The following is a 27,689-nucleotide window of genomic DNA, read 5'->3' as shown; positions in this document are numbered from 1 at the left end:
CCACTGGAGGTGGGGCTTTCCTCCTCCCCAGAAGAGGAACTGCTTCGCAAGATTTTCAGAGGCTCTCTGTAACACAACTGCCCTTCTATTTCTCACCTCTGAGCCGATGGCAGTTCCCTAACAACTGTCTTTGATCCTGAGGTAGTACACAACCATCGTGACAAGTAGTCATTGATGGCCTTATCCTCCATTTCTAACCCCCAATTTAAGCCATCCAAGTTGGTGGTCATAACTACATTTAGTGGTAGCAATTTACGTAGTTTAGCTGTGTGCTGTGTCAATGAATGCTTTGTTGTTGTCCTGAATCTCTTGCCATTCAGCTTCATCCGCTGACCATGAGTTAGGAAGCTGCCTTCTACTGAGTCAGACATTGGTCCCTCTAGCTGAGTACTGTCTACACTGACTGGCCGAGTCTTCACAATTTCAGACAAGGGTCACCCCCCTGCCTTTTCTGGAGATGCCGGGGATTGAATCTGGGACCTTCAGAATCCAAAGCAGATGCTCTACCGCTGAACTTTGGTCCTTCCCTCAAGTACCAATGGATGAGTCTGTCAACATCAGTTTCTCATTTTTCCAGTTTTTAGTTCTCCGTATTTCTCCATCAAATTGTGATTTTTTTTAAAATTTAATTTTTAATTCTAAAAAATCCACATGAAAATTTGTAAACATTTTGTATTCAGTTCTGACAAATATGCATATTTTTGTAAACAAATTTCTCCCATATATTGCACTTTTGCATGTCATTTTCACTGCTGTGTGCTTTTTAATGCATGCAGGCACACATTTTCTGGTTAGTGGACCGTATTGTAAAATTCAGAGAAGTGCAAAATTCAGAGAAATACAAATTTCAAAGGATAGTTCGTGTGTAAGCTTGAAAACTGCACCTTAGGTAGTTTCTCATTAAAATACAAACAAAACCAAGTTTCTCCCCCATGCCTACTCAAAAGTAAGCTAAATGCAGCCAAAACAGTTCACCCTGCCCTTTATAATTACTCCAAATTTTCATTTGCTCTTTGATAATTTTTGAATGCATTTCCCCTCTCAGTATTGGAACATGGTCAAGAAGAAATGGGGGATAAAATTTTGGCACAACACTCTAAGTGTATGTGTGCTTTATAGTACTTCCCAGGATCCTTTGTAGCACTTGAGGTAGCTGCACAAGGGGCCTCCAGCAAACACAATTGGAAATCCTTTGTGTGAAGTATAAACCTGTGAAGGATTTGCATGAAGTAAATTTGGAAGGGTGTAATCATTATGTTAATTGGGACACCTGGGCTGGGAAATTATTGCATCCATTGACTGACACTAAAGTGGTGGTGGTGGGGAAGTACATGTTAAGATGTTGTTAGTGAGGATAAAGACATCTTTAAATAGTGCCTTTTAATCCTCCAAATTAGTCTTGTTTCTTCCAGGAAATCACTCTTTTCTACTACGCAAATTGGGCAAGCCCCTTCTTTTAGCAAACTTAAGACTCAAAACATGCTTGGGGGAAAAACTGGACAAATTCAGGTGTGGGTAATTCAATAAGGGTATCACTTTTCATTCAGAGGCAGTGTACCCCTGTTTACTTGATGCTTTGATCACATGACAGTGAGAGCGATTGTCACCTTTCCACCTTGTTTGTGAGCTCCCAGGGGTAGTTGAGTGGTCACTCTGGAGAACGAAACAGTAGGCTCTATAAACTCAATCCCAGAAGCAGCAGTACATTTTTTGTATACTTAACTAAAATAATTTTCAAAGTAAGGTTTTGAGTGCCATCAGGAGACACTCTCTTGATTTATTCTTCTGACTAATGGATTGACTGCACTTCAATCAAATACATCCATATGGATACATCGATGCCATTCGTACTAGAATGCTAGGATACTATTTGTACAAGATATTAGAGCACTGACTCATCTTAGCTTTTAGTGGGCACAAGCACAAGCTAATTCTGTGGGCTGAACAACAGTATAAATGTCCCAGTGTTCTTTCTCTGCTTCCTCCCCCCCCCGCTCCCCTGTGCATTTATCTACAAGTAATCAAAGAACCATTCTCCCCCTCCAGACATTTTTCTTAAAAGTTTCCGCATAAAGCCAAGCCAGCTGAAAGAAAAATTATACATTATACATGAAGACAGTGGTGGACTTAGCATTGAGCAGATTACAGCACTAAGAAGGTAACCTTTTGGATAGAATTCTTTATTTATGATAGATATTACTTTTTGAAAACAGCATCATTTTGGGCAAATGAAAGGAGAAGCGAAAGGATGTGTTTACTGAAGCACCTGATGTACCTAGCTCCTTGCATTGGAAATTACGGATGTAACTTAAAAAAAATACATATGCTCTATTACTCATTGTTCTCTGGAGGAACCGTAAGCCACCTTGCTGCTTGTAATGCTGAGCTTTAAGCAAAGTGAGCAACAAAACAATTCAATCCAGTTGAGCCAAATGGCTTGGATTTAAAATAAATTAATCCCATGCTTGACATGATTATGGGCCACCCTTTTGCATTATTTCCCCCAACCCATCCAGAGACAGCTTGAAATAACTTTCCACGATGCCTTAGGGACATAGGAAGCCATCTTCTCCTGAGTTAGACCATTGGGTCCATCTAATGCAGAATTGTCCACACAGATTGGCAACAGCTCTCCAGGGTTCCAGGCAGAGGACATTTCTACCTGGAGATGCTGGGGATTGAACCTGGGGTGTGTACATGCGAAGCAGTTGCTTTAGCACTCAGCTATGGCCCTTCCCTGTAATGTGGTTCACCTCTCCCCACTTGCTTTGTGTGCTTGGACCGGGAAGATTCCATGGTGCTGCTTTGCAGACTATCGGAGGCAGGTGAAAGAGGCATGTGGATTTACAGTGGTGCCTTCTGGGTGATGTAGACTCCAACTCCTGCCAGCATAGCCAGAGGTCAGGGATGATGGGAGCTGAAATACAGCAGCATCTGAAGCGCACCATGGTTGGTACCCCTGAACTACAGTACCTACTCTAGCAGTCACAAGGGGAAGGGAGAATACAGAGACTGCTGAAAGAACTCTCTGTGTGTCAGAACAAGTTTGTGTTGCTTGGTCTAAATAAATAGGGAGGTTTGATTGGTGCCAACTCTCTGTATTCTGAATGCCAAGCAAAGGGCTATTTATTCAACAAGACATTGTTTTAAACTCTGACATTTAACTGTGCTTTTATCTGCTACGTTTATGTTTGTATTGCATTATGGTGGGTATTGTGGCTTTTAAGTTTTGTAAACAGTGCAGGCAATTTGGCTATGAGGCAGCATAGAAATGTATTACATCAAACAAACAAATGAACACTGTTAGAATTTGTTCCACCAGTGGGAAGGCCCAATGAAAGAGTTCTAGCTGTTGTTGTTTTCCCAATCTGAAGGTGGGCAGAAGAGGAAAAATACACATATGGAATGTAGTTAATTATTCAAGATGGCAGTGGTTAATGAATTTGAAACAAGCCAATACAAAAATGCTATGTTTTCCCCCAATTAATTAAAATGGGGAAACGTTCATTGTCGTTTACTCTGGTTTAGCACACAAATGAGCCCATGTTTTAAGTATTCTGTTGAAATTGTTACCATTGTCTGCAAAATGCCCATATTTGACACTGATGTCTTGGAACCAGGAATGCTAATTTGTATCGATTTCCCATAGATACCAGCCCACCGCGAAAGATATAGAAATGTACATGTCGTTCAAAGGGTCTCCTTCAGACCTGCATCTGGTGGATCAATTTATGCTAGAAGTAAGAAGTATATCTATGGTTTAAGTCGTGGTTTTGTACATGCCATATTGTCTGCTTCTTGCTCTCTGTTGATTTTATGCTGAGTTTAAAACTTGGGAAAATGCAACTCATTGAACTTTCTTGGAACAAAGAAATCCTTTGCAGCAGCTGGGTTGCTTTATTTATTCAAACATCCTCCTCTGTCTCCTTAACACAGAAGACTGTGCAAAAGACACAGTGTTAGAGTATTAGAATTAAGTTCAAACTGAAACGTTAAAAAAGCATTTCTAAAATATTTCATTTGTGTTTCTTAAAGTACAGAACAGCAGTTGTGTGACTTAAGGTCAATGCATTGTTGAAGATGCATGTCTGTAGCTGATATATCCCAAGGTGGGAGCTTTTACCTAGGGTTATAGTTCAGTACGGATGTGTCTGGTTCCAAGTTTAGCCTCCAACATCTTTGCTGGTGCTATGCCAAAACGTGTCCCCAAGTTTTCTTCCACTGCAAATGAGGCTGCCTCATTCTCAGGACACTTTAGAATTTTTAAAAACATTTTGTGGCTGTGGAATTGAGCTTTCGTTATTGTTGCAAGGTGGCTGTGGGTAGAATGGGCATATGCATTTTTCATTTCCATTTCTGCAGCACTTTGTAGTCTCTTGGCTCTGTATGGGAAAAGCTCTGTCATCTTACTCTGAGTAAGCTGGCCATTGAGCAGACTTCAGGGGTTTTCAGGAAACACTCAGGAAGGCTGCAGAGTGCAGGCCACTGGAGAATTAAACTGAAGACTGAATGAAAGGGCACTCACAAATGCTGCTTCACTACCTTGTAAATGGGTGCCTTGAAAGTGAGAGAAATTCAACAACAACCCTGTAGCTCATGCTTGGGAATTCCACCAATTTCCCTCTCCCTTTCCATTTTGATCATTTTTGAGCACAATTTTCTCAGGAATTGATGAGCTGGTATCAAATGAATACATTCCGTTGGAGCAAGGATTTATATTTGTTCAGTGGACCTTCCCTTCATCTCCTTCCTCCATGCATACCTACTCCAAACCCTCTTCAAATCTGCTTCAGAGGGTTGTGGAAACCCCTAGAACAAGATTTAACAAGGCAGCTTAAATTTTTTTTATGTAGGACAACAGGCATCTTTTCTGAGTTTCCTTTCCTTTATGCAGATGTGTAAAATACCTAATTTATGCAAGAAACTTGACCTCTTGCATTCCATTCGTGAACTACCAGAATCCATGGCTGAACTGGGGCCAGTAAGTATCATACCTTGATTTCTGTGGGTAAGCATATTATATTTGTTTGTGTGTGTGCCTTAAATAAATTTAAACATTGAGCTTGCTGTAATCCTATCCATACTTACATTGGATAAAGTCCCTTTGTACTCAGGGGACTGGGATGAATCTGTCAAACTTGCTTTCTCTTGGTGTTTTTGTCCCCCCGCCCCCAGTCGTAAGTCCACATTAGCACATCAGTTTGGATAAGCTAAATCGAAGTTATCATTAAGGGAACCAAATGCATGTTATAGCCAAAGATAAACAGGCAAATATAAAATAAACAGAAGAATTATACATTTCAATACGTTCTTTTGTATATGTTACTTGGCTGGAGAACTGCACTGCAAGCTTTGGAGAAGCACAAATTTTGAGGGATGGCTGTATTTTGGTTTGCATTTTGTTCCAGAAAGTGAGAATTAGGTAGGTTCACCTTTAAATGTGAACTAAACTGAATTCCTGCCGCCGCCCCCCCCGCCATCCTTACTCCTGAGTCAACATGCTTAGGGATGCACTATAAAGCACCAGATGCCCTCCATGTCAATTTTAAAAGCCGGCGTGTCTATCTACGTATGTGTGTGAGCAGAGATTTTCCTTGGAAAAAGCAACTCACCCGTCATGTCGTTGACATTCATATTGTAATAATGTGGGCAGCCTGATGTATAAGTTGTCATTTCACTGCATTATTCAAAAGAAATGTGGGGAAAGGTTTTGATGATCTATGTGTTGCTCCTGGATTTGATAGCCAAGAGAGTCATAACTAGCATGAAAGTAAATTTGAGATCGTCTAGATTTTGAAATACAATATGCGCTACCTGCTGGGGTATCTAAAATAGCCTTGGGCAAGTCAAAACCTGAGAGTTCATTAGCGGAAATAGCACCTCCAGAAGGTAATACCTCATGAACGATGACACAGTCCATGCCAATCAACACAGCTGATACCTTGTAGATATTGTTTGAAATTTAATTTTCGAGATATTTGTCATTCTTGTTTACCTATGGAAACACAGTCTAGGTGCCCAAGCAATACATCCAACATTGACTGTTTTGTTTTACATAATAATGAAAATCTGGTTTGGGGCTCAAGGTGTCCACATCTCAAAAAGACTGCCAATCATCCAGTTTGAAGAGGCTGCAGGGAGGGAGCTGAACTTAACCTGAACCCCAAAGGCTGGTTCAAAGGACCTCCTGCATTGTCTCAATTGCAACTAAGCATCAATGCTAAAACCTCTCTGGAGCCTTGAACCTGAACTAGAGCCAATTGCTCCCAGATACTGGTTGAAAATAAAAGCTCTCTGTTGGGTGCTCCCAAAGTCATTCTATTTTTGGAAAAGCAGGTATGGGGCACCGGTTTTGATTGGGGTCACAGCATGAGGAGAGACACACTTTTCCCCACACCATAGCCCTGGTCCAGATTACATACACCCCTTATTTAATTGGAGCTGCTATAACTTGTGGATGGGAAAATATGAAAAATTAATTTTTAAAGTCCACATGTTTCTCCCTCTATAGCTAATAGCAGCTCTAGGGAGGCAATCCTTCTTTAATTAATGAGCTCAATATAAGGAAGGGTGAAAAATATACACCCATATTGGGAGAGACAAAAGAAATAAAGAAAAAAGAATAACCAACCCAACAAGATCTGAACAAGTTAAAATTGCACATCCTTTTTTCATTATGGAAATCAGTTTTGAAAGAGCACACTGGGGTCAAAATAAGAATGTGTTGGGATTATTGACAAGTGTGCACTGGGAGAGTAAGAGAGAGTAACCTTTTGCACCCTGTTTTTGCCCTACTGTGTAGTTGCAGAAGTCGTGATTTGCACAAACCCTTCATAGGAAGACACCTGTGGTCTGGGTGCAGGGGGACATATGATTATGCACATAAGTGGCAGATAAGACAAGCTACTGCCTGTATTGAATATTCAGGCTGCTATTTCTTCCTGCTGATTTTTGAAACTAACAGTGTATCTCTTTGAGAACACAAAGCATGAAATGACTGGCACATTACCTGCCAATAATGTGTCAAAGGCCATCAAAGGCTGCTATTTCTAAGCAAAAGCAACTTTGCAAAGGGAAAAGTTACACATGAAGTGGAAAAGTGGCAGCAATGGTGGCATATTAACCTTTTCCTTGCCTGTTGGTTTTCTGCTCAGAGTTGCCCTTTCACGGCTCTTATTCTGCCTGTGAGGTCCAAAAAGCAGACTTTTTCTTCACAGATCCCTCAATCTGTGTCTGTCACCCTACAGAGGAGGGAAGGGGAGGGAAGATTAGGAACATAGAAGCAGCACATCCAGCTACCCCTTCTCACCACCTTTACTGCTCCAAATTGCCCTTTCTGAAGCTGCTATTGTATGTAATTACTTTCCAAGTCAAGTGTAGACAACATGGTGCCCACAGGACTAACAGAAAAGCAGCCTTGCAGGACAAATGGGGAGGCCTGTGGGGCAATCTTGGTCTACCAGTTTCCTCACCTGTTATAGCACAAAAGTGCCTCTCCACATAGCAATAAACGTATTAATATTAGGGAAGCATTGCAGGAACAACTAATAATTGAGAGCCAGTGTGGTGTAGTGATTAAGAGTGGTAGACTCATAATCTGGGGAACCGGGTTCGCATCTCCGCTCCTCCACATGCAGCTGCTGGGTGACCTTGGGCCAGTCACACTACTCTGAAGTCTCTCAGCCCCACTCACCTCACAGAGAGTTTGTTGTGGGGGAGGAAGGGAAAGGAGAACGTTAGCCGCTTTGAGACTCCTTCGGGTAGTGATAAAGCGGGATATCAAATCCAAACTCTTCTTAATAAAGTGGTCCAGTGTAAATCTACCGCTAATACACTATTATTGCATCAGTGACATGTTGCACAATGTGCCCACAAGCGAATGCCGAAGATCCCTGCCATTACAGTGCGTGAGAATGTAGCAATCTTGACTATGAAGTCTTCATGGAAGATCCCTACAGAGGCCCCTTTTATGGCTTGAGATTCCCATGGTCTAGATTAATTCCTGACTGACCAGAAACAATGCAGAGAGCCCCATTTAGTCACCCTTGACAATTTAATCAAACGATGCCTCCTTGTGTTCCAGCTCATAAACCAGAAGATCAGGGCATGCAAACAGCTGCAGGACAACCCGAGATTTGTTGCTGTGCTGGAATATATCTTAGCCATTGGGAACTACTTAAATGAAAATGCTGGGAGAGAGAAGGCCAAAGGCTTTCAGCTGTCTTCTCTGGCTAAAGTAAGTGGTTTTGCTGGGGAAAGGCTTGGATTGTAGGAGAGTACAATTTCCCTTTAAAAAAGTGTTTAAATCTCTCTCTTTTTCTCCTGAGTGCAGATAAATAATACAGCAATGTCATTCCCATCAGATGAATGTTTTCTAGATGCTCCAAACCCCTCAAAGAAATGCTGAGACTCAGTGCAAACTACTCTGGCAAATTCCAAACCCTCCAAGTGTCCCTATTTCCCAGGGACAGTCCCAAATCTACAGAAGCTGCCTTAGTTTCTGGTTTGATCCTGGAACATCCTGCTTTTCCTTAGGACGGCTCCTATTTTCATTGGAGAAATGTTGGAGGGTATGGAGTTATGTGATCCCTGAGCCAAGGAGATAAGTTACTATACAACCTTTAGGAGACATCTGAAGGCAGCCCTGTATAGAGAAGTTTTTTAATATTTAATGCACACACACACACACACACACACACACACACACCATATTTAGTAAAGGTAAAGGTACCCCTGCCCGTACAGGCCAGTCTTGACAGACTCTAGGGTTGTGCGCTCATCTCATTCTAGAGGCCAGGAGCCAGCGCTGTCCGGAGACACTTCCGGGTCACGTGGCCAGCATGACACCGCTGCTCTGGCGAGCCAGAGCCACACACGGAACGCCGTTTACCTTCCCGCTATAAAGCGGTCCCTATTTATCTACTTGTACCCGGGAGTGCTTTCGAACTGCTAGGTTGGCAGGCGCTGGGACCGAACAACGGGAGCTCACCCCGTCGCGGGGATTCAAACCGCCGACCTTTCGATCGGCAGGCCCTAGGCACTGAGGCTTTTACCCACAGCGCCACCCACGTCCCTAACATACCACATTTACTCGAGTGTAATGCACCATCGAATCTAATTCACACCTCAATTTTCAGAACCTTGAAACCAAAAAAAGTATTTGCTGGTGAATGTAAATGTACCATCAAATCTAATGTGCACCCTAATTTTCACAATGTAATTTGGCTCAAAAAGGTGAGTACTGTATTAGATTTGAGTAAATACGGTATATTGGAAGCTGCCCAGAATGGTGGCTTCCATCTGGTAGTCTTCACATTGCAGGAATATCATTAAAAATGTGTGGACATCTGCAAAAAACAAAATTTTGTCCGAAACAGAAATTAATGAACAACAGTTTCTGGCCAGAATTAAGATGCAATAGGATATGCCCATGTAAAAGTGACTTTTTTGGTTGTATTATCTGTGATCCATTTGCAGGACTGATGATTTGCCTTTGAAAATGTTGGCAATAAGAGCAGTTTCCTTTGCCTCAAACTCTGTGTTTGGCTGCTCCTATTACTGACTGCATATTCTCTAGGCAGCCTTGAACCTTTAAGCATATTATCAAATTCTGCCACATCTCTAAATAGAAGTGGAAGTTATTTTCCCCCACCATGGCACTTCCCAGGGATTTCAGTATATTGAGTGAATGATTTATGATGCAAGCGACAATTCAGAGCCCCAATTTGGATGTTTGCCTTTTTTTATATTTCTGCTGAACTACCACATTTATCATTATGAAAAATATCTACAAAAGCTTACTGTGCCAGACGACATCTTTCTCGATCCCACTATGGAGACTTAAAGCATTGTTTTACATGAACTATTCTTACTGTTTTACACTGGAGTGTGAAACCTTTTGTCACTGTCTAGGAAATATATATGTCCCATTTTCAATGTTAAAATCGTCCAGTGGGTTACTCCCAAGACCACATTACCTGCTTTCCTTTTTGTACATGGGTGTACAGCTATTTTTGCCAGTCAAGCCCCCTTCAGACATTTTCTCTCTCTGTATTTAAAGCATATGTGAGGGAGCAGCACCCCCAACACCTCCATCCCTGCTGGCAACACCTTAATACATTCAAGTTTTCTGCGGGATATCAGAGAACCCGTGGAGCATCAGTAGTCAGCTTGATGCCCTCTAGATATTGTTGTTCTCCAGCTTTCATCAGCCTCAGCCAGCATGGCCAAAGGTCAGGTGCAGAGAGCTGAAGGTATTCAATTTTGGGAGGGTGCCCTGTTGCCAACTGGTGTGGAGGAATAATTTCTGGACGGGGCTTCTGTCTCTCTAGTGCATAAACCCCCACCCACCCACCCACCCCAAAAATGGATGAATGGGACAAATACCAAAAGGTGAAAAATGCATAGGTTATTGTATCTATTTAAAATATAAAACCTTCGGAAGAATTATTCCCAGGAGTAATATTTACTCAGCAGAGAGGACCCCCTTGGTAGTTCCTCTGCCCTCAGAAGCTTGGTGTGTGTGGCAGCCTGGCAGAGGGCTTTCTTCAACCTTTAAAAGGTTTCTCAGAGCAGCTCAAAAGTGATAAGAACATCCTAAAAAAGCCCAAAATAGCAGAGTAGTGTAAAATAAACTTTAAAACAGAGGCAATGTTAAAGCACAACCCAAAAACAAAATTTATAAGTCAGATAAAAAGGTCTTCATTTGGCACCAAAAATACTCAATGTCAACACCAGGCATAGAATCCAATGTGGTGCCTAGATCTCTGTTTCTGTCAGTGAAAGCATTTCACAATGTACTTTTCACCCCTCCTCCTGTGCCCCCTAATTTTGTTTTAAGAGTTTTCCTAACCTCCTGGAGTGGGTTTGTGGAGGACACAAGTCAGGTGAGGAGACGGGAGGAGTCCCATTATGAAAGTGGAAAGTCTTGAGCTGAGTTAATAGAATACTGCTCATGGCAAGCTTCCCTGGGAAAGGTATGTCAGACATGGGTGTCGCAATGGAGAAGGCCCTGTCCGAGATCACCACCTACCTCATTTCTGAAGGCAAGAGAAAACACTGAAGGGTCTCTGAAGAACATTGCAATAGCTAGGCTGGTTCTTAGCTGTGGTAGTATTTCTCAGCTTTAGTTCCTAAGTGGCATTGTTGGCACCTGACTGTCTCAAGAGACAGTGGAGTGCACCTCCAGCGGTAAAGTCAAACCACTGCATTAGTAGCACCAAAGTGACCTCCCCAGGACACAAGCCTGGGCAGGGTGTATGGAGGTCCTGGGCTGCCCAGAAGACAAGACTCCTCTCTTGGCCTCACTGATGTCTTTCCAGGGAAAGCAGAGCTATACATTAGAGGTGTTGGGTAGTGGTGGGGGACACCTCATGCTCCTTCTGAGGTAGTTCACCCACCTTTGGTCCCCATCCTGAACTCAGCTCTCAGCACGCAACAGTGGTCATACCCTGGGAATGGCTTCAACTGGCCAATTAAAACAGGTAAGGGTAGCCATTGGATCTCAAACCATCTATGAGTTAGGGACTTCCCTTGTATCCCTTGGCTCTGGCAGACTGAGCGGACAAGACCAATGGCCTAGACGGTGGTTTCTGCACATGCTGTAGAGGGAAGTAAGGGACAGGTGGGGCTTGCCAACCTGGGAAGGAAGCCCATCTAGGAGAATGAAAATCTGATCCTAAGCCTCTGCTGCCTTGTGGAACATCTTCAGGAGAAGAAAAGGCTAAGAAGTAAACCCTACACACAAATCCAGATTGGAGTCCCTAAGGTGGTAGGATGGGGCCTTGTACACCTCCTTCTGGCAAATCCTACAGTGGTACCTCTGGTTACGAACTTAATTCGTTCCAGAGGTCCATTCTTAACCTGAAACCATTCTTAACCTGAGGTACCACTTTAGCTAATGGGACCTCCTGCTGCCGCCGCGCGATTTCTGTTCTCATCCTGGGGCAAAGTTCTTAACCTGAGATACTACCTAATGTGTTTGTAACCTGAGGTACCATTGAATTCACAACATCCTTCATGAGGATGCAGTGAGAAAGGTAGTACAGGCCCTTTGCAGAAAGACCTCTGAATCCTGTTAGGTTGGATAGAAGCTTAAAGAAATCTTAACCCCACTTTTCTGCTCTTATTAAATTTTCCTTGGAGCTATAACATTTCCCCGCTGCCTCCATTTTTGAAAATAATACACCCCAAATCTAGGCAAGCCTGTCAATTACATTGCTGTCTTCTGTTTGTAGTTATCATTGCTACGAGGGAAGGAGAGGAATTTCACCTTGCTCCATGCCCTTGTGGAACAGATATTCTTACACGAGCCTGATTTGGCTACATTTTCTCAGGAGTTGACAGAATTTAAAGCTGTTTCTGCTGGTAAGAGGATTGTTTCCCTTCCCTCCTTTCTTGCAAATATTGTTTTTTCTCAAAACACCCATTTCCATATTAGATATGTGTGATACTTATCTGGGTTCACCATCTGACTTCTTTTCTGCTTCGCCACAGCTTCCATCAAAGGTCTCAGTGCTGAAGTTGAAGGTATGTAAATATGGTTTCAGAATTCACCGAAAGCGTTTTTCTCACATTGGGAAGTCACCTGGAACTGGGTTCCATCGTGTTGAGCTTGTAGGTCTCAAAGAGAAGAGCTTTCAGGGTTTGTTTGATTCTTTAATAATAATAAAAAACACATTCAAACTACTGAGGGGTGGTGGTTGCCATGGCAATATTTTAACCTGTCATGTCTCTGCAAGGGAATTTGAGAAGAAATATCTAAGTAATGGCCATGAAGTTTCCAAATTGTGCATAGAGAAGTCAATTTCATTTTGCCTTAAACCAGTGCTCCATTGACCTTTAGAAGAGGTATGGGAGGCAGAAGAAACTTAGTGTGGTTGAGAAACAAAGACCCGGGAAGTAATTTAAATCAAAACTTTGAGTTAGGCATTGAGATAATGGAAATATGCAGCAAATCGTCCCAGATCTCTCCTGTCCCCGGGACTAACAGGTAACGTGTCCCCATCCTGGCTCCAGTGCTCTCTGCTAGGCATGTAAGGAAGAGATGCTAGCGTTGGCCAAGGATGCAAGGAAAGTTCCTGAGACATCTTGTTGGCTGCTGTTGAAAACAGGATTCTGGACCAGATGGTGCCTCCAACAGAGGGCTCTTCTTATGTCCTTACAGAAAATCTCTCTGGTCTCATTCTGAAGAAGGCACCCAAGTAGTGCCAATCCCTGCAGGAGGCCTACTGTGCAGGTTGAAGGAAGCATGGTCTTTATTTTCCATTGCTCAGTAATAGAGCCCCTGCTTTGCGTGCATAATATCCCAGCTTCAAATCTCCAGGGTACTGCTGCCGAAATACTTTGCCCATCAGAGTAGATCGTACTTCTCCAGATGGAGAAACTGTCTTACCGGCTGGCATAAGGCACCTTCCTATGTAACTTTATGATTGTCCTCAAAATTACACTCTCAGAAAGATCTGGCAACTTTAGGTTTCAGAGCCCAAAAACCTTTGAAGATGGAACAGTCAGAAAGAATTCAAAGAGGCATGTGTGCGTATCTTACAAAATGAATTGCATGCAAGAAAGAGTAGTTAATTAACCAACCAACAAAATAATTTACCATTTCCAAAAATGCATCCTGTCATATGCCGAGAATCAAATATACAATTACAGTACTTATATCTTAACTATAAACTTCCTATAACGTATACTAACATATAATCAATTATTGTACCAGCAATATATCAAATTCCTTTATAATAATCTGTATTATTGGATTCCATTCACACATTCCAGCTGCCTTGTTTGGAGGTCTCTGAATGTTAGTTTAATGATCCCTATCCATATCCAAATTTTCCTTACTAATTCCTTTTTAATTCCAGCTTCTTTTGACTTTGACTTTTCAAAAAGTATTTTTGGAAGTGCAAGGATTTCTGCGTTTCATATTTTTGAATATGTATTTGGTCCCAGTGCTTATATCCAATCCCAGTTGAAAAGGGACCAAATTTGCTGGCCAAATGCAAGATAGAAGTTGGGAGAGCTATGAAAGAGAATTTCAAACCAAATTGAAAAACCATAAGGTTTGATGGGAAGACTCCAGTTGACTGATTGCAGTGAGATATTGATCAGATGCTTGCAAGTAACCAAAGGCATAAAACTGTCAGAGAACTTCAAACTGGGGTGGGGTGGAAAAGATCAAGAAGAAAAAGCAATGATTTGGGGGAAAGCCAGTAGCCTACTTTATTGTGTTGTACAGAAGGTATGCTATGCATGTTATGAGAAGCCCACTATGGACATTCCTTTTCCCATATTGATGCCTACTGTCTTCAAGTGTTGAACAGGATATTGCAGGAAGAAGCACCACATGCTCAAAGGACGTGCTTAAAGGTTCACATTAAGCTATCATTCTTCTCTGATTGATTGATTGATTGATTGATTGGTGAGTGCCTGAGAAGTATCAGCTCCTGAAACAAATAGAATGAATAAAGTCAGAACAGTGTGATAGGCAAAATGCCTCATTTTCTTCCTCTCTGTTTTGTGATTAGTTTTACGGAAAGAATTAGACAGCATTGCTGAGTGCAGAAGACTAATGAAACCCAAGGTTATCAAGGCAGGAGCTGTGGAGACACAGTTCTACAAAGAGCTGAAGGTAACTGTGGTCAGGAGTATGTTTAAATGGGTATATACCATGCAGAATTTCAGAGATCAGATGTGAAGGGGTTTTTTGGATGCAGGGAAATAAGGGTTTATGACAAGAATGGGGAAATTTTGAATGTGGCCCTACAGCCCCTTGCGACTCTTCCTGGATTACCCACCCTCTTTCCAAGCCACACCTCTCACAGTACATTTGCTTTCTGGAATGAATGAATAACTGAACTGAGATAATGCATTTTGCTTGCTTAGATGGAGGATAAAGAGGCATGGACAGATTTGCATGGCTGAAATGTGTCCTGCTGTATGTAGGTATGGGTCACATCCACAGAGCTGCCCATTTTTGCCTCTGGCTTTGCATCCTCCATGGTCTGTGTCCCCCAGAAAATTCCCCATGGGGGAATGAAAAGGATTTCCCACTCCTCGTTCACAGAAACTTGTCTTCAAGTCACCAAAAATATGGGAAAAAACAAGCAAGATCTAGACCACAGACTCTGGGATGTCCACTAGTGATATTTGGCGGCCCACCATGCACTCAGCAAACCTCTTGGATTTTGTCCCTACCCTGGGACTTTCTGCACAGAGGGGCCATCTGACTGGTCATGATCCATGTCAGTTTGACGCCATTCATGTTACATGTTGTAGATTCCTGTTCTAGAAAGTTGCATGGCTGCAACTCCTAGCATGACGTAGAAACGACGTTAAAGAGAAGGAAATAAGTATCCAATCTCCGTTTGGCTATTTTCCTCATCCTATGACTAGCTTCAAGTTGTCACACATAAGAAGAAAGCTTGAAAGCCTCACCATCACTTGCCAGAGCAAGGAGATGCTGTCAATTACCCTACTGCTCCAGGAGAACATGTTACTGCTATTGCTTAAAGTTTATGTTCCTCTAAGCCCACCATCAAAGACATCACTGCAGTGGAGCATTTTCCTTCTTTGTCCAGGATCTGAAGATGACCTGTCATGTAATTTGGTATAGCCAAGCCAATTGTCAGTCTTGATCAATAATCCTCTGCGTATGCCACAGACTCATCTCTATGTGATTGTGTATTGCCAATTTCTCCTCTAGCTGTAGCCATATGCATTTTTTTGAATGCCACACCAGAGGGTTCTCTGACCTTGAGGAATAGCGTTTCAGAGGGTTATTACTGGAATTGAATTTATTATCTATTTACAGCCCAGTTTATACTTATACCATGGTGAGATAAGCAGCAGGCTAGCATGTGTCAATTTGCTAAAATAGATATCATCATCATCATCATCATCATCATCAAATGAATACAGAGAAGAAAGATACACAGCATAACAAGGTTTTTTAAAAAATTAAAATACTATGGCTGCAATCCTAGTACCACTTACCTGGGAGCAAGGCTCATTGAATAGAATAGAACTTACTTCCAAGCAGATGTGGTTGTGATGATGATGATGATGATGATGATGATGATGATGATGATGATATTTATACCCTACCCATCTGGCTGGCTTTCCCCAGCCACTCTGGGTGACTCTCAACAGAATGTTAAAAACATGATAAAATATCAAACATTAAAAACATCCCTAAAGAGGGCTGCCTTCAGATGTCTTCTAAAAGTCAGATAGTTGTTTATTTCCTTGACATCTGACGAGAGAGCATTCCACAGAGTAGGTGTCACTACCGAGAAGGCCCTCTGCCTGGTTCCCTGTAACTTCACTTTTCACAGTTAGGGAACAGCCAGACGGCCCTCGGAGCTGGACCTCTGGTTAGGGTTGTTAGCAGATAACATGGTGGGCTTGTGCCCTTTCCTAGTGCTGGTATGAGAGGAGATATTTGAACTTCTGCTCTCAACTTGGTGCTGTGTGATGGATAGTTTGTTTAAACCTGAGTGGGGGACCCTTTACAGGGTGAAGCCTACATTCCCTTGTGGGCAACCTTCCAGGAGCTGGGGCCAGTGGCAAAAATGGAAAGCTGCATCTTTTATGGTAGGCTACATTCCTTCCAGGGATGCAGGCGGCGCTGTCCACAGAGCCTAGGACTTGCCAATCAGAAGGTCGGTGGTTCGAATCTCCGCAACGGGCTGAGCTCCCATTGCTCGGTTCCTGCTCCTGCCAACCTAGCAGTTCGAAAGCACGTCAAAGTGCAAGTAGATAAATAGGTACCACTCCGGAGGGAAGGTAAATGGCATTTCCGTGCGCTGCTCTGGTTGGCCAGAAGCGGCTTAGTCATGCTGGCCACATGACCTGGAAGCTGTACGCCAGCTCCCTCGGCCAATAAAGCAAGATGAGCGCCGCAACCCCAGAGTCGGTCTCGACTGGACCTAATGGTCAGGGGTCCCTTTACCTTACATTCCTTCCACACGGAGGCCACACTCACATTTCTCCATTCAGGCGAGCAAGAAGTATTCTCCCAGCTCATGGGCACCTTCAAGCCAGGCAAAAGCTTTGAAGGAGGCTGCAGAGCACACCTGGTGAGGGGTGTGGATTGGAGAAGGGCATGGCCTGAGAAGAATCCTGACAGGGAAGGTCTGCAGGATGGCCTGAGGTTCTCTACTCCTTGCTTAAGCCTTCCTCTCACCCCACCACTATGATGGAGAAGTTAAAGGAGTGGAGGATGCCCGTGTGTGTGTGTGTGTGTCTGAGTGTGGTGCATGTGTGTGCGAATTCTGAACATTCAAGTTTGACTCCCTCCAACCCAGTGTTTGTGATCTTTTTTTTTACTGATGTTTGCAAGTGGCTTTGAGGTCGCATTAGACTTTAATGTGACACTCATTCCAGATTGTGCTTTATGTTTCAGGATTTGATTCAGGCATATGAAGGCAACCTTTCTCAGTTATTTAGAAGCTGTCAAGAAATGAAAAAGGCCTATCACAACATACTGGTACGTTTTATTTTAAAATATAAGTGTCAAATAAGCTGTTTTCTCATCAACAGTGACCTCTAGAAATGCAGAGAAATATCACCTTTGACAAATATGATTCTTAGTGTAGTGTTTAGGCTGCATTCTCAAACACCCATTCTAGGGAGCGAGCTCTTGAGCACAGTGCACTTTTGAGTAAATGTGCATTGGATTAGGTAATTATTGAAGGCAGCAGTCCTGCATACATGTATTAAAAGGTAAAGGTAAAGGTACCCCTGCCCGAACGGGCCAGTCTTGACAGACTCTGGGGTTTGTGCGCTCATCTCACTCTATAGGCCGGGGGCCAGCGCTGTCCGCAGACACTTCCGGGTCACGTGGCCAGCGTGACAAAGCTGCATCTGGCGAGCCAGCACAGCACACGGAACGCCGTTTACCTTCCCGCTGGTAAGCGGTCCCTATTTATCTACTTGCACCCGGGGGTGCTTTCGAACTGCTAGGTTGGCAGGTGCTGGGACCAAACGACGGGAGCGCACCCCGCCGCGGGGATTCGAACCGCCGACCATGCGATCGGCAAGTCCTAGGCGCTGAGGTTTTACCCACAGTGCCACCCGCGTCCCAACATACATGTATTACATGGGAGTAAATCTCATTGCATATAGGAGGCATTTCTTCTGTTCCACTAACTATGCTTAGGAATGCACCATCTATGTTTTAAATCAGATTGCTGCTGTTCATTTAATCAACTTGCACAGTTTATCTTAACGTGTCTCAGTGCTTTTTCAAAATAAATAAATAAATAAACAAATAGATAATACTTAATTAAAGTAACAGGGACTTCTAGCAAATAACACTAAGTGACACAGACAAAAACCTTTATTGTATGGAGATTCCTAATGCATTTCCTGAATGAAGTGACTCTTTGCATCAACACTTATTATCTTTGAATTTCCTTTCACGGGTGATGAATCCAATTAAAAAAAATATGATGAATGCATGGCTAATGCAAGGTAGTATGCAAGAAGAAGGATGCAAAACAATTCTCCATAATTTTCCAGCTGCGGTAAATCTCAATGCATTGCACTCTCTCTGCACATCTTGACTGAACATGCTGTACCTACTTTATGTTTCAAGTTCATGTTCTCACAGTGGCAATGACTGCTGGGGTTAGGCCACTTTGGATGTTGCCTTTAGCAATGTGAGAGCTGCTGCAGCAAAGCTGCAAAGCCAGTGTGGTGTAGTGGTTAAGAGTGGTAGACTCGTAATCTGGTGAACCGGGTTCGCTTCCCCGCTCCTCCACATGCAGTTGCTGGGTGACCTTGGGCTAGTCACACTTCTTTGAAGTCTCTCAGCCTCACTCACCTCACAGAGTGTTTGTTGTGGGGGAGGAAGGGAAAGGAGAATGTTAGCTTCTTTGAGACTCCTGAAGGGGAGTGATAAAGCGGGATATCAAATCCAAACTCCTCCTCCTCCTCCTCTTCTTCTTTCTGCTCTGTTTGTCAATGGAGGAAGTATGGATGACGAGCTTGCAGGGTGGATGCTAGTTATTCCGTAAAGAAGAAAAGGTGCTCTGCATATGCTCTCTTCTTTATTACCGCTCCATGCAGCTCAAGGATGAACTCTGATGTTGTTGGGAAGAGGTTCCAAGGCTAGGATCCGGTGAGCCCCGCCTCAGATCACACCCATCATGGATGTTCATGGCTCTTACTTTCTGCTGTAGACATCTGAGCCAGCCTGAGATGGCTAGATTTCACCAGGCCCTTGATAACCTCCATGGTGCTTGACTACTTAGACTGTGAGCCAAAGTTCCCAAGCACAATTCAAGGTGTCGGTGATTATGTATAAAGCCCTAAATGACTTAGACCATGGCTATTGGAAAGACCATCATTTATCCTTTGGGCTTGGAGATCAAACATAGCTTTCCAGGCCTCTCTAGTTGACTCCTTGAGTGTTGCCTGGCTGGAACACCTCCTTGAGCTCCAGTGATGTTTCTTGCTTCTTTGGATGGAGTACAGAGAGGGCTGTGAGAGTATTTGTAATAACTAGCCTACTGTAAGATTCACATTTGTTGCCCCACCCACTTTTGCCTCTGGCTCTGCCCACCACTGTCATGTGGCCCCTGGAAACCTTCCCATAAGGCCCGGTGGCCTTCAGACTGGAAAAGGTCCCCATCAGAGGCTATGCTCCATGTTCTTCAGAGACTTATCTGGTTGGGATTGCTATTCTCAGTATGGGAACAAAGGTTATAAAATTTGGGAGAGCAGGTGGATCTCATTACCCCCTCCCCCAGTCTCTCCCTAGTACCTGCAAACTCCTCCTCCTTTCCTGGGTGTCCTGCCAAGAAAAGACTATCCTGGTTCAAAATGTTTTGCTCTGGGGAGCCCACTGGGGCAAGAGTTTTCCCAAGAGGTGGTTACCTCCTGGGACTATGACCCAAAGCCACCTCTTGGACCATAGCAACTCCTTGTGTTTAGGTGAATTCTCCCATCTGTGGTTTTTAATGTTGGGTAAGGTTTCCGCTCCCAGGAAAGCTCTCCTGAAACTCTGTGCATTGATATGGTTTTCCCGCTGCATGGGTTCTTCGATGTAAAGTAAGTTGACTGCTTACACTGAAGCTCTTTCCACACTGCGTGCATTTAAATGTTTTCTCCCTTGTGTGGGTTCTCTGATGATGTGAAAGGCAACTGCTTACACTAAAGCTTTTTCTGCACTCCATGTATCTCCATGCCTTTCCCCACATCACATGTACTGAGGATGCAGCCTTGGATCACAAATGATAACTCTCAAACCTAATTTGCTATGCCACTGTGTAGCTACACTTTTTAAAATAAAAGACAAGAGAGACACTGAAAAAGACCTTGACATATTCTTATGAAAAGGTTATTTTCAGTAAAACCTCACTAATTGCATTTTTCTGGGTCCAGCATTGCTTTAATCTTCTGCTCCTGTTCAGATGATGCTCCCAAATGCTTGAGGGGCCTCACCATCCCTTTCTGTAATGTTTTATGTAAAACTGAGAAGCAATCACCTCTCTACATACACATTCTCATCTGCAAATAACATTGAATATGCTCTGCACCAGAAGCGGCTTCCTAGAGGGAGTGGATCAGTTTTGCTAGCTTCCTAGAGGGTGGGTCACTGTTGTTTACTGAGACGAAAAGGGGACCATGGTGTGGACATCAGCATAGTGCGCTGGTGGGAGTGTTGGATTGGTTCAGCTCATGCATTTGCACCATGCCAGGCTCCCTGATGCCTCACCCATCCTCCTCATAGTAAGTATCAATAATCCACCTGCCAGGGAGCTAGTGCAGGGTCTCTGCCTGACCAGTGGCGTAGCATGGGGGGTGCAGGGGGGCCGGCCGCACCGGGCACAACATCTGGGGGTTAGGGTTAGGGGGCGCAAATCCACGGGTTAAGGGGCGCAAATTACTTGCCTTGCCCCGGGTCTGACAACCCACGCTACGCCACTGTGCTTGACTCAGCTAGCTCTTTCTGCTCTGCACCTTAAGGTAGGGTTACCAGCCATCCCCGGTTCCTGGGGACAGTCCCTGGATTTGCATATCAGTCCCAGACAAATTCTGTCCCTGGAATGCCCCCAGATTTGCAAATCTGTCACTGGGAAATGTGGTAACGGGAGCCTCAGCAGCCCGGAGCCAGCCTGGTAGCGCAGTTGGCTGTGGCTGGCTTCAGGAGCTGCTAGCTGCTGTGGCACCCACCATTTTTCCTCTCCGAAAGTCCCCATATGGTGTGTCTTGTGTGCAGTTTTTCTACCGGGCAAGGTGCAAAGCAGTTCTTTCACACCCTGTGAAACATAAATGTGCAGGTTTTTAAAAACTAGGCTACAGCGCGCTGCCCACCTGCTACTCCCGAGCCTCCCCTGATCTCCTGCCCCCTTCCCTCTTTGTTTGGACAGATCGGGGGAGGCTCAGGAGTCACAGGCGGGCAGCTGTTGCCCAGTTTTTAAAAAACTCTGCACATTTATGTTTCACGAGGTGCGAAAGAGGGGCTTTGCACCTTGCCTGGTAGAGAAACCATGTGCCTTGCGCCCCTCCTGGGCAATGGCCGCCCGCCAATGGCTCCCAAGCCTCCCCCAATCTGTCAAAACAAAGGGGGGTAGGCTCAGGAGTCATGGGTGGGTGGCGTGCCATTGCCCAGTTTTTTTAAAAAAAACTCTGTGTGTTTATGCTTCACAGGGTGCGAAAGAAGGGCTTTTCACCTTTATCCAATATGCATGTGTGCTTGGCCCCAGGGTCTTTTGCCTCACCATCCCCACTAATGACTCCCTGTTGCTACTCAGCTTCAAAGGTCCCCGGATTCATTGAAAAAATCTGGTAACCATACCTTAAGGTTGCAATCCTGCGCATGCTTGATAGGAAGCCAATGCTATGAAAGTGAACAGAATGCAAAGTTGGATGGATCTGTTGATTTCAGTTTCTCTCTGTTTCATTCTCCTCTCATTTCTGCATCAGTTTATTTTAAAAACTCTCTCACACCACACACAAATTATTTGCTTTTTAAGTGCATTTTTCTTACTATGCACATATTTGCAAGCAGCACTCCTAAATGATCACATTGTTTTCACTCAAATAATGGAGACCATCTTCACAAAATTCGGAGAACTGTGAATTTCAAATGGTAGGTGTGTTTCAGTTTGTTTATTGGTTCAGGAAGTATCAGTCAGGCTGATCCAACCCCTTCGCGTCACTAGTGTATTGTATTTCCATTGAGTCTCACTGAGGTTTACTTCTGAGTAGGTGTGCCTAAGTCTGCAGTATGAGTTAAGACTAATCTTTGTTGGATTCTACCTGGAGGCTGTGATTTTCCACCCATTTCAAATGGGTGCTTAAAAATCTGTTGCAGAACACTGACACGCAGCTGCTCAGAAGCTTCAAGCCATATCATTACTATAGCTTTTGAATTAAACTGTGCAACTACAGACTACTATGTTACAGCCTTTGAGGTTGTACTCTTCTGGTTATGGAACAGCCTTCCCAGAACAGAATTACCTGGTGGACATTTTGGTGACTAATGACTACTTTTTTAAAAAAAATAAATAAATCACATTTTAAGCAACTAGCATTCTAAACAAAAGCTGGATGGGGTTTGACTAAATTGTCTTGCACAATTTTTCTCCGCCTCCCTTCAATTTTTTAATGCTCAGATTTTTTTTTGGTTTGTTTTGCTTCTTGGATTTGAACATTTTATTCTGAGTAGCTGGGGAAATACAGCCAGATGGGCGGGGCATAAATAATAAAAATATTAATTATTAATTATTATTATTATTGATAGGATGCTCATAAGGGACTGCTTATAAAACAAGCAGCCAAACAAGCACATGCATTAGTTGGATGTGCTACTCTTCCCACTGAACATCTATAGCAAACAGAGTTCCCAAGCCTGTCAATACTCCTAAGAGTATCCCACAGCTATTGGTAGCAACTGCATTATCAACAGTGTAGATAAATCTATTGGTTGCTGCGCTTCTTACTCCCCAATTTTGGGGTATGTGTGCGTGCTTCATCATAAGGCAATATGATGGGATTAACATCTGATTCGCGTAGGATTGCCTTCAATTTACCCCGCTGGAGATCAACACCTTCTAGATGTTTGGTCGTTAGCTGTAGAAATAGTATCTTTTCTTCACTACTGCTTAATTATTGGCAAGCCTTTCGTTGGCTATGTTATCATCTACAGGCTTCCATCACCCCAGAGGTGCAATTAGGAGCTCATTGTGAGAGCTATTGATTAGTCACTGATAGAGGAAGTTTAGTTGATTGGTGAGTGAATTAGATTTGGAATGATTTGTGACTCTTTGCTTTGGGTCCCTGTAAGAGTCTGTTGTCAGATTATGCGTTTTATTGATACGCCAAAATAAAGAGAAACAGAGCAAATGAATAATCAATTGACCATCAGAACAAAGGATAAGGAGACTTTGCTGAAACCATTCTGTGCAATTGATGATGGGCCATAATGCAACTTCACAGTCCTCACTTTGCTTAGAAGTACAAATTCCATAGTGTGAGTTTGCTTTTTAAGCAATGCTATATGATTATTTGATGAGGGATCAGTAGTGAGGTTCCAACTTGGTATGAAGGAGAAATTTGATTTCATCTGAAGCAGAATCTATTAAATTGTCACTTTCCAAAAAATAAATAAATATGTGAACCGAAACATAGCTACCTTTCAAAATTTGCACTCATCTGAATTTTGCTATGCAGTTCGCCAAGTAATGTTTTAAAAATGCATATATTAAGGGCAATACAATAAATAAATATATTGGTGAAAGCATAACAAAGAAATACATTATATTAGGGCAAATTGTTTGGAAAAAATGTGTACATTAGTGAAAACTTCATATAAAGATGCGTTTATTAGGTGAAATTTGCACTAAAACACTGATGGATTTTCATGAGGATTTTTTTTTGGCTGCAGAATGTGGAGAACTGAATTTAAGATCAGAAAAATAAGAAACTGGGAGAACCAAAAGTGACAGATCCTTCTAGTTTCTCTGATTCTAACATGGGCATGCCACAACAGCCTGTATATCTGAAAAATGCTTTTGCAATGCCTCTCCACCATTTTTTCTCCAGACAAAATATATCCAACCTTTCCTTATAGCAATTGGACTGCAGGTCCCTCATCATCTTTTGCATTAGTACTTATTTGACTGTATTGAACAGTTTGGATGTTTGGAATTATGTATTGTTTTATGTAACTTCTTTTAGTGGTCACCATTTTTAGGAAAAAATCCTTTGAACAAATGGCACATATATTGGCTAAAAGAATAAATATTTGTTGCCCTCCTTTGAGCTGACCATAAGTTCTACCATTTTCTCTTGAGATAGACTCTGGACACCCTTCAGCTGGTTTGGATGGTAATGCCGACCGGAGCGTATGGGAATTGTAGTTCAAAACATCTGGAGGGCAGTAGGTTGAGAAAGGCTGTTCTGGACCCCTAAGAGCTGTACCTCAATCCTCATCATCCCACCCATATAATGCAATTGTGAAAAGCACAGAGCCTCCACCAGAAAAAAGATGGCAATATTTCTTTCCATCTCCCTTTTCTTATCCTAAATGCTTGGGGCAGAAATTGCAGGTTAAGACATATAGAATGTTGTAGATATAACCAATGACAGAGATAGCTTTTCCTTATACTGCATCCAGGAACTGGGCAAATTCCAAGTATGGATTTAATGGCTAACTTGTTAACTCTGGCCAAATTGTTCTTTCTCCAAATAGCTTAAAAATGTTAATGTGATTTTCTCACTTAGGGCAGTGGATTGGTTGAACAAACTGTGAGAAACAGATGAAGTTGACAAGTTAACTATCCTAATTTTAATTAGGGAATGCACTGAGGATACAGGTGTGCTTATGTATTCAATTAATAGTATCTACTTTCTGAATTACTGGAATAATAATCGAAAAGGAATTTGATGTGATTTAGAATTTCTCAAAGATTATATATTACGGGTGTAATTCAAGAGTAAATCCTTGCTTTTAATTTTTGTTGTGCAAGTGAAACAAGCTAACTGCCCATTACTCTATTTAACACTTAATCCCAAATAGTGGTGGAAATAATTTTTAAAATCTAGTATTCTTTCAATTGATGCCTGGGCTCAAATTAGGGTGCCTCTCAGGAGAAGGGAAATCCATCATTGTGAAACAGTCACCAAAATGACCTATACAGTGGTGTGAGATTAGTGAACCAGGAGGACTAGGCCAGTCCCCTAAATGTTTCCCTGGCGCCTTGTTCCCAAAGCCTCAGAAGCTCCTGTGCAGCTTTGGAAGGAGGTGCGACGCTCACATGCACAACTTTTTTTTTATAAGATATTTATTAAAGTTTCCAATTTTATACAAACAAAAAACAAAAAACAAACATAACAATATGAAAAGACACATAAATTTCACAGCCTATTTTCTTATAGCTTATTTCCCCGACCTCCTCGTACCTCCCCTTCTTGTATCCCCAGATTAAGTTGTTTATACAGCAATTCCTTATCTCAACATCTTAAATTATTATAACTTCAAATTCTTACTTAAAGAAAAAGAAAACCATTTTATCATAGTTACAGCTTGAAACCACTTAATTCCAATCCAACATCATTCAGCATTCCTTAATTTTGCAATATTTTTGTAAATAGACCTTAAATTTTCTCCAGTCTTCTTCTGCCGACTCTTCTCCCTGGTCACAGATTCTGCCAGTCATTTCTGCCAATCCCATACAGTCAATCAGCTTCATCTGCCATTCTTCCAAAGTGGGTAGGTCTTGTGTCTTCCAATACTTTGCGATCAGTAATCTTGCTGCTGTTGTAGCATACATAAAAAAAGTTCTATCCTTCTTTAACACCAATTGGCCGACCATGCCCAGGAGAAAGGCCTCTGGTTTCCACATGCACAACTTTGTGACATCATGCACACATCCTTCCACAGTCATCCTCACAAGCTGCTGCCTCTGGCCCTTACTGTTCTGCTATGAAAAATTTCACCGCATAGGCTCAGGTTGTATATATGTGTAAGTAAACCATATATCATATAGACACCACAGTCACCACTGTGCCTCATTTCCAAAAGGAAATACGAATCCTGGGTGAGTGCCTGGGACCCCTGGAATATCACACTTGCTTGGAGATTGGTATGGCATGCAACAATACATATCAATAAGGAATCAGTACATGACATCTTAGAAATGTAGAGGCAATTGTCCTTGTTTAAGTGTGGCTGGGTCCTGTATATTTTGATCACAAAGAGGCCTGATTCTCACTTTAAGATACATGTGGGAAATGCAGGAGAGAACATAGAGGATGGAATAGCATTTCTGCAATGTGGTGGATCTGCTTATCTTGACCTTCCTGCCATCAGTTGCCATCCTTATACCATTTGTATTCAAAATGCTTCCAGCAATAAATTCTGCTTGTAAACCATTTGGGTTTGGCTTTTTGTAACAGAACGTTCCAACACAGTTTAAGTGCCGTTTTGCTTCCTGGGCCTTCATTGTGACAAACCCTACACTCACATAGAGGAAGCAGGCTATATTTCAGCTCGTCACTCTTGCCTGATCTCTTCAATCCACAATAATCTTTACATGGCTCATATGTGAATAACAGTAAACATCTAGTCTTTATTGTTATTATTATCTTGCAGGTGAAATATGGGGAAGCAGAAGATCGAGACTCAGAAGAGCTTTTTGCCTGGATTTCAACTTTTATCAGTGATTTCAGAAGAGTCTCAGCCGAGATGATACCATGAGTGCAGTCACTGATTCGGCAAAACTGAACAGTGTTGCCTTGAGGGTGTCAGCAGAAATCGGATGATTTGTGGGGTTATTGTTTTAGTCATTTGTACATCAATGAATTTCTGCTTGAATGTAACTTTCTTAATGACCTTGCAGACCCTGTGCTGAAAAACCACTGCTGCCAGGAAGACCCAAATGGGATTGACAATAGTTCTTCCAGCTAGGTAGAGTAAGGAGAACAGGACAGTTGATTTGTACTCAGGCCTGAACCAGTCTCTGGGTGTAAGCCAAGAACTTCCTAACTTTGTGAAAGACCATGGACTATATATGATTCGCCACTTTCTCCAATGTGCTGCCCTTCAGATGTTCTGGAGCGGTTTTTAAACATCCAGAAGGCATCAGCTTGACAGAGGTTTTTTCACACACAGAAGAACAGTGATGTTCCACTGTAGCCCTGCAACTTGAAAGCAATATAAAGCCCTTTTATGGGCCACCTTTGGTATAAATTATAGAAATCTATCACTTTGCCCTTATTGTATGTGGATAACAGAGCAGTGCTTTCTACTGACCTCAGGTATCCTGAACTAGAGAAAACAGCATCCACGTGTACAGGTGCCCTCAGTGCTGGCCCTAGACCAAAGAGTGCCCCAGGTGAGGAGCATCCTCAGTGGCCCTCTATTGAATACCTTTTTTTCTGACTGCATTCAAAGCACAGTTGATTAATGCATAGATTGGGTGCATGGCTTCCAATCTGTGGTCATCCTATCCCTGACTACAAGAACACAGTTACAGATAGGTAGTCGTGTTGGTCTGCCATAGTCAAAATAAAAAAAATTCCTTCCAGTAGCACCTTAAAGACCAACTAAGTTAGTTCTTGGTATGAGCTTTCGTGTGCATGCACACTTCTTCAGATACACACTGAAGAACACTGGAGTGTATCTGAAGAAGTGTGCATGCACACGAAAGCTCATACCAAGAACTAACTTAGTT

At 42.7% G+C, this 27,689-nt stretch overlaps 1 protein-coding gene across 3 annotated transcripts in view; it reads left to right on the top strand.

Moving 5' to 3' along the window:
* LOC309534067 overlaps positions 1-26,861 on the top strand; it is a 75,377-nt gene extending 48,516 nt beyond the window's left edge. For 2 of the 3 annotated variants that reach the window (XM_082225998.1, XM_082225996.1), the window contains 9 exons: positions 2,047-2,158; positions 3,650-3,740; positions 4,895-4,981; positions 8,084-8,236; positions 12,237-12,366; positions 12,496-12,528; positions 14,529-14,632; positions 17,408-17,491; positions 26,609-26,861. In XM_082225998.1, coding sequence (XP_082082124.1) covers positions 2,047-2,158; positions 3,650-3,740; positions 4,895-4,981; positions 8,084-8,236; positions 12,237-12,366; positions 12,496-12,528; positions 14,529-14,632; positions 17,408-17,491; positions 26,609-26,713 — 899 coding nt within the window. In that variant the 3' untranslated portion in view covers positions 26,714-26,861. Of the gene's footprint in view, positions 1-2,046; positions 2,159-3,649; positions 3,741-4,894; positions 4,982-8,083; positions 8,237-12,236; positions 12,367-12,495; positions 12,529-14,528; positions 14,633-17,407; positions 17,492-24,738; positions 25,278-26,608 lie in introns of those variants that run through there. The other variant, XM_082225997.1, reaches the window with a different exon arrangement.
* Positions 26,862-27,689: the final 828 nt, after the last annotated feature.

The sequence above is a fragment of the Podarcis vaucheri genome (genome assembly GCF_965113315.1).
Source record: "Podarcis vaucheri genome assembly, chromosome: 6".
Taxonomy (NCBI): domain Eukaryota; kingdom Metazoa; phylum Chordata; class Lepidosauria; order Squamata; family Lacertidae; genus Podarcis; species Podarcis vaucheri.
The sequence above is the reverse complement of the archived record's forward strand: the minus strand, read 5'-3'. Positions and strand labels throughout refer to the sequence as shown.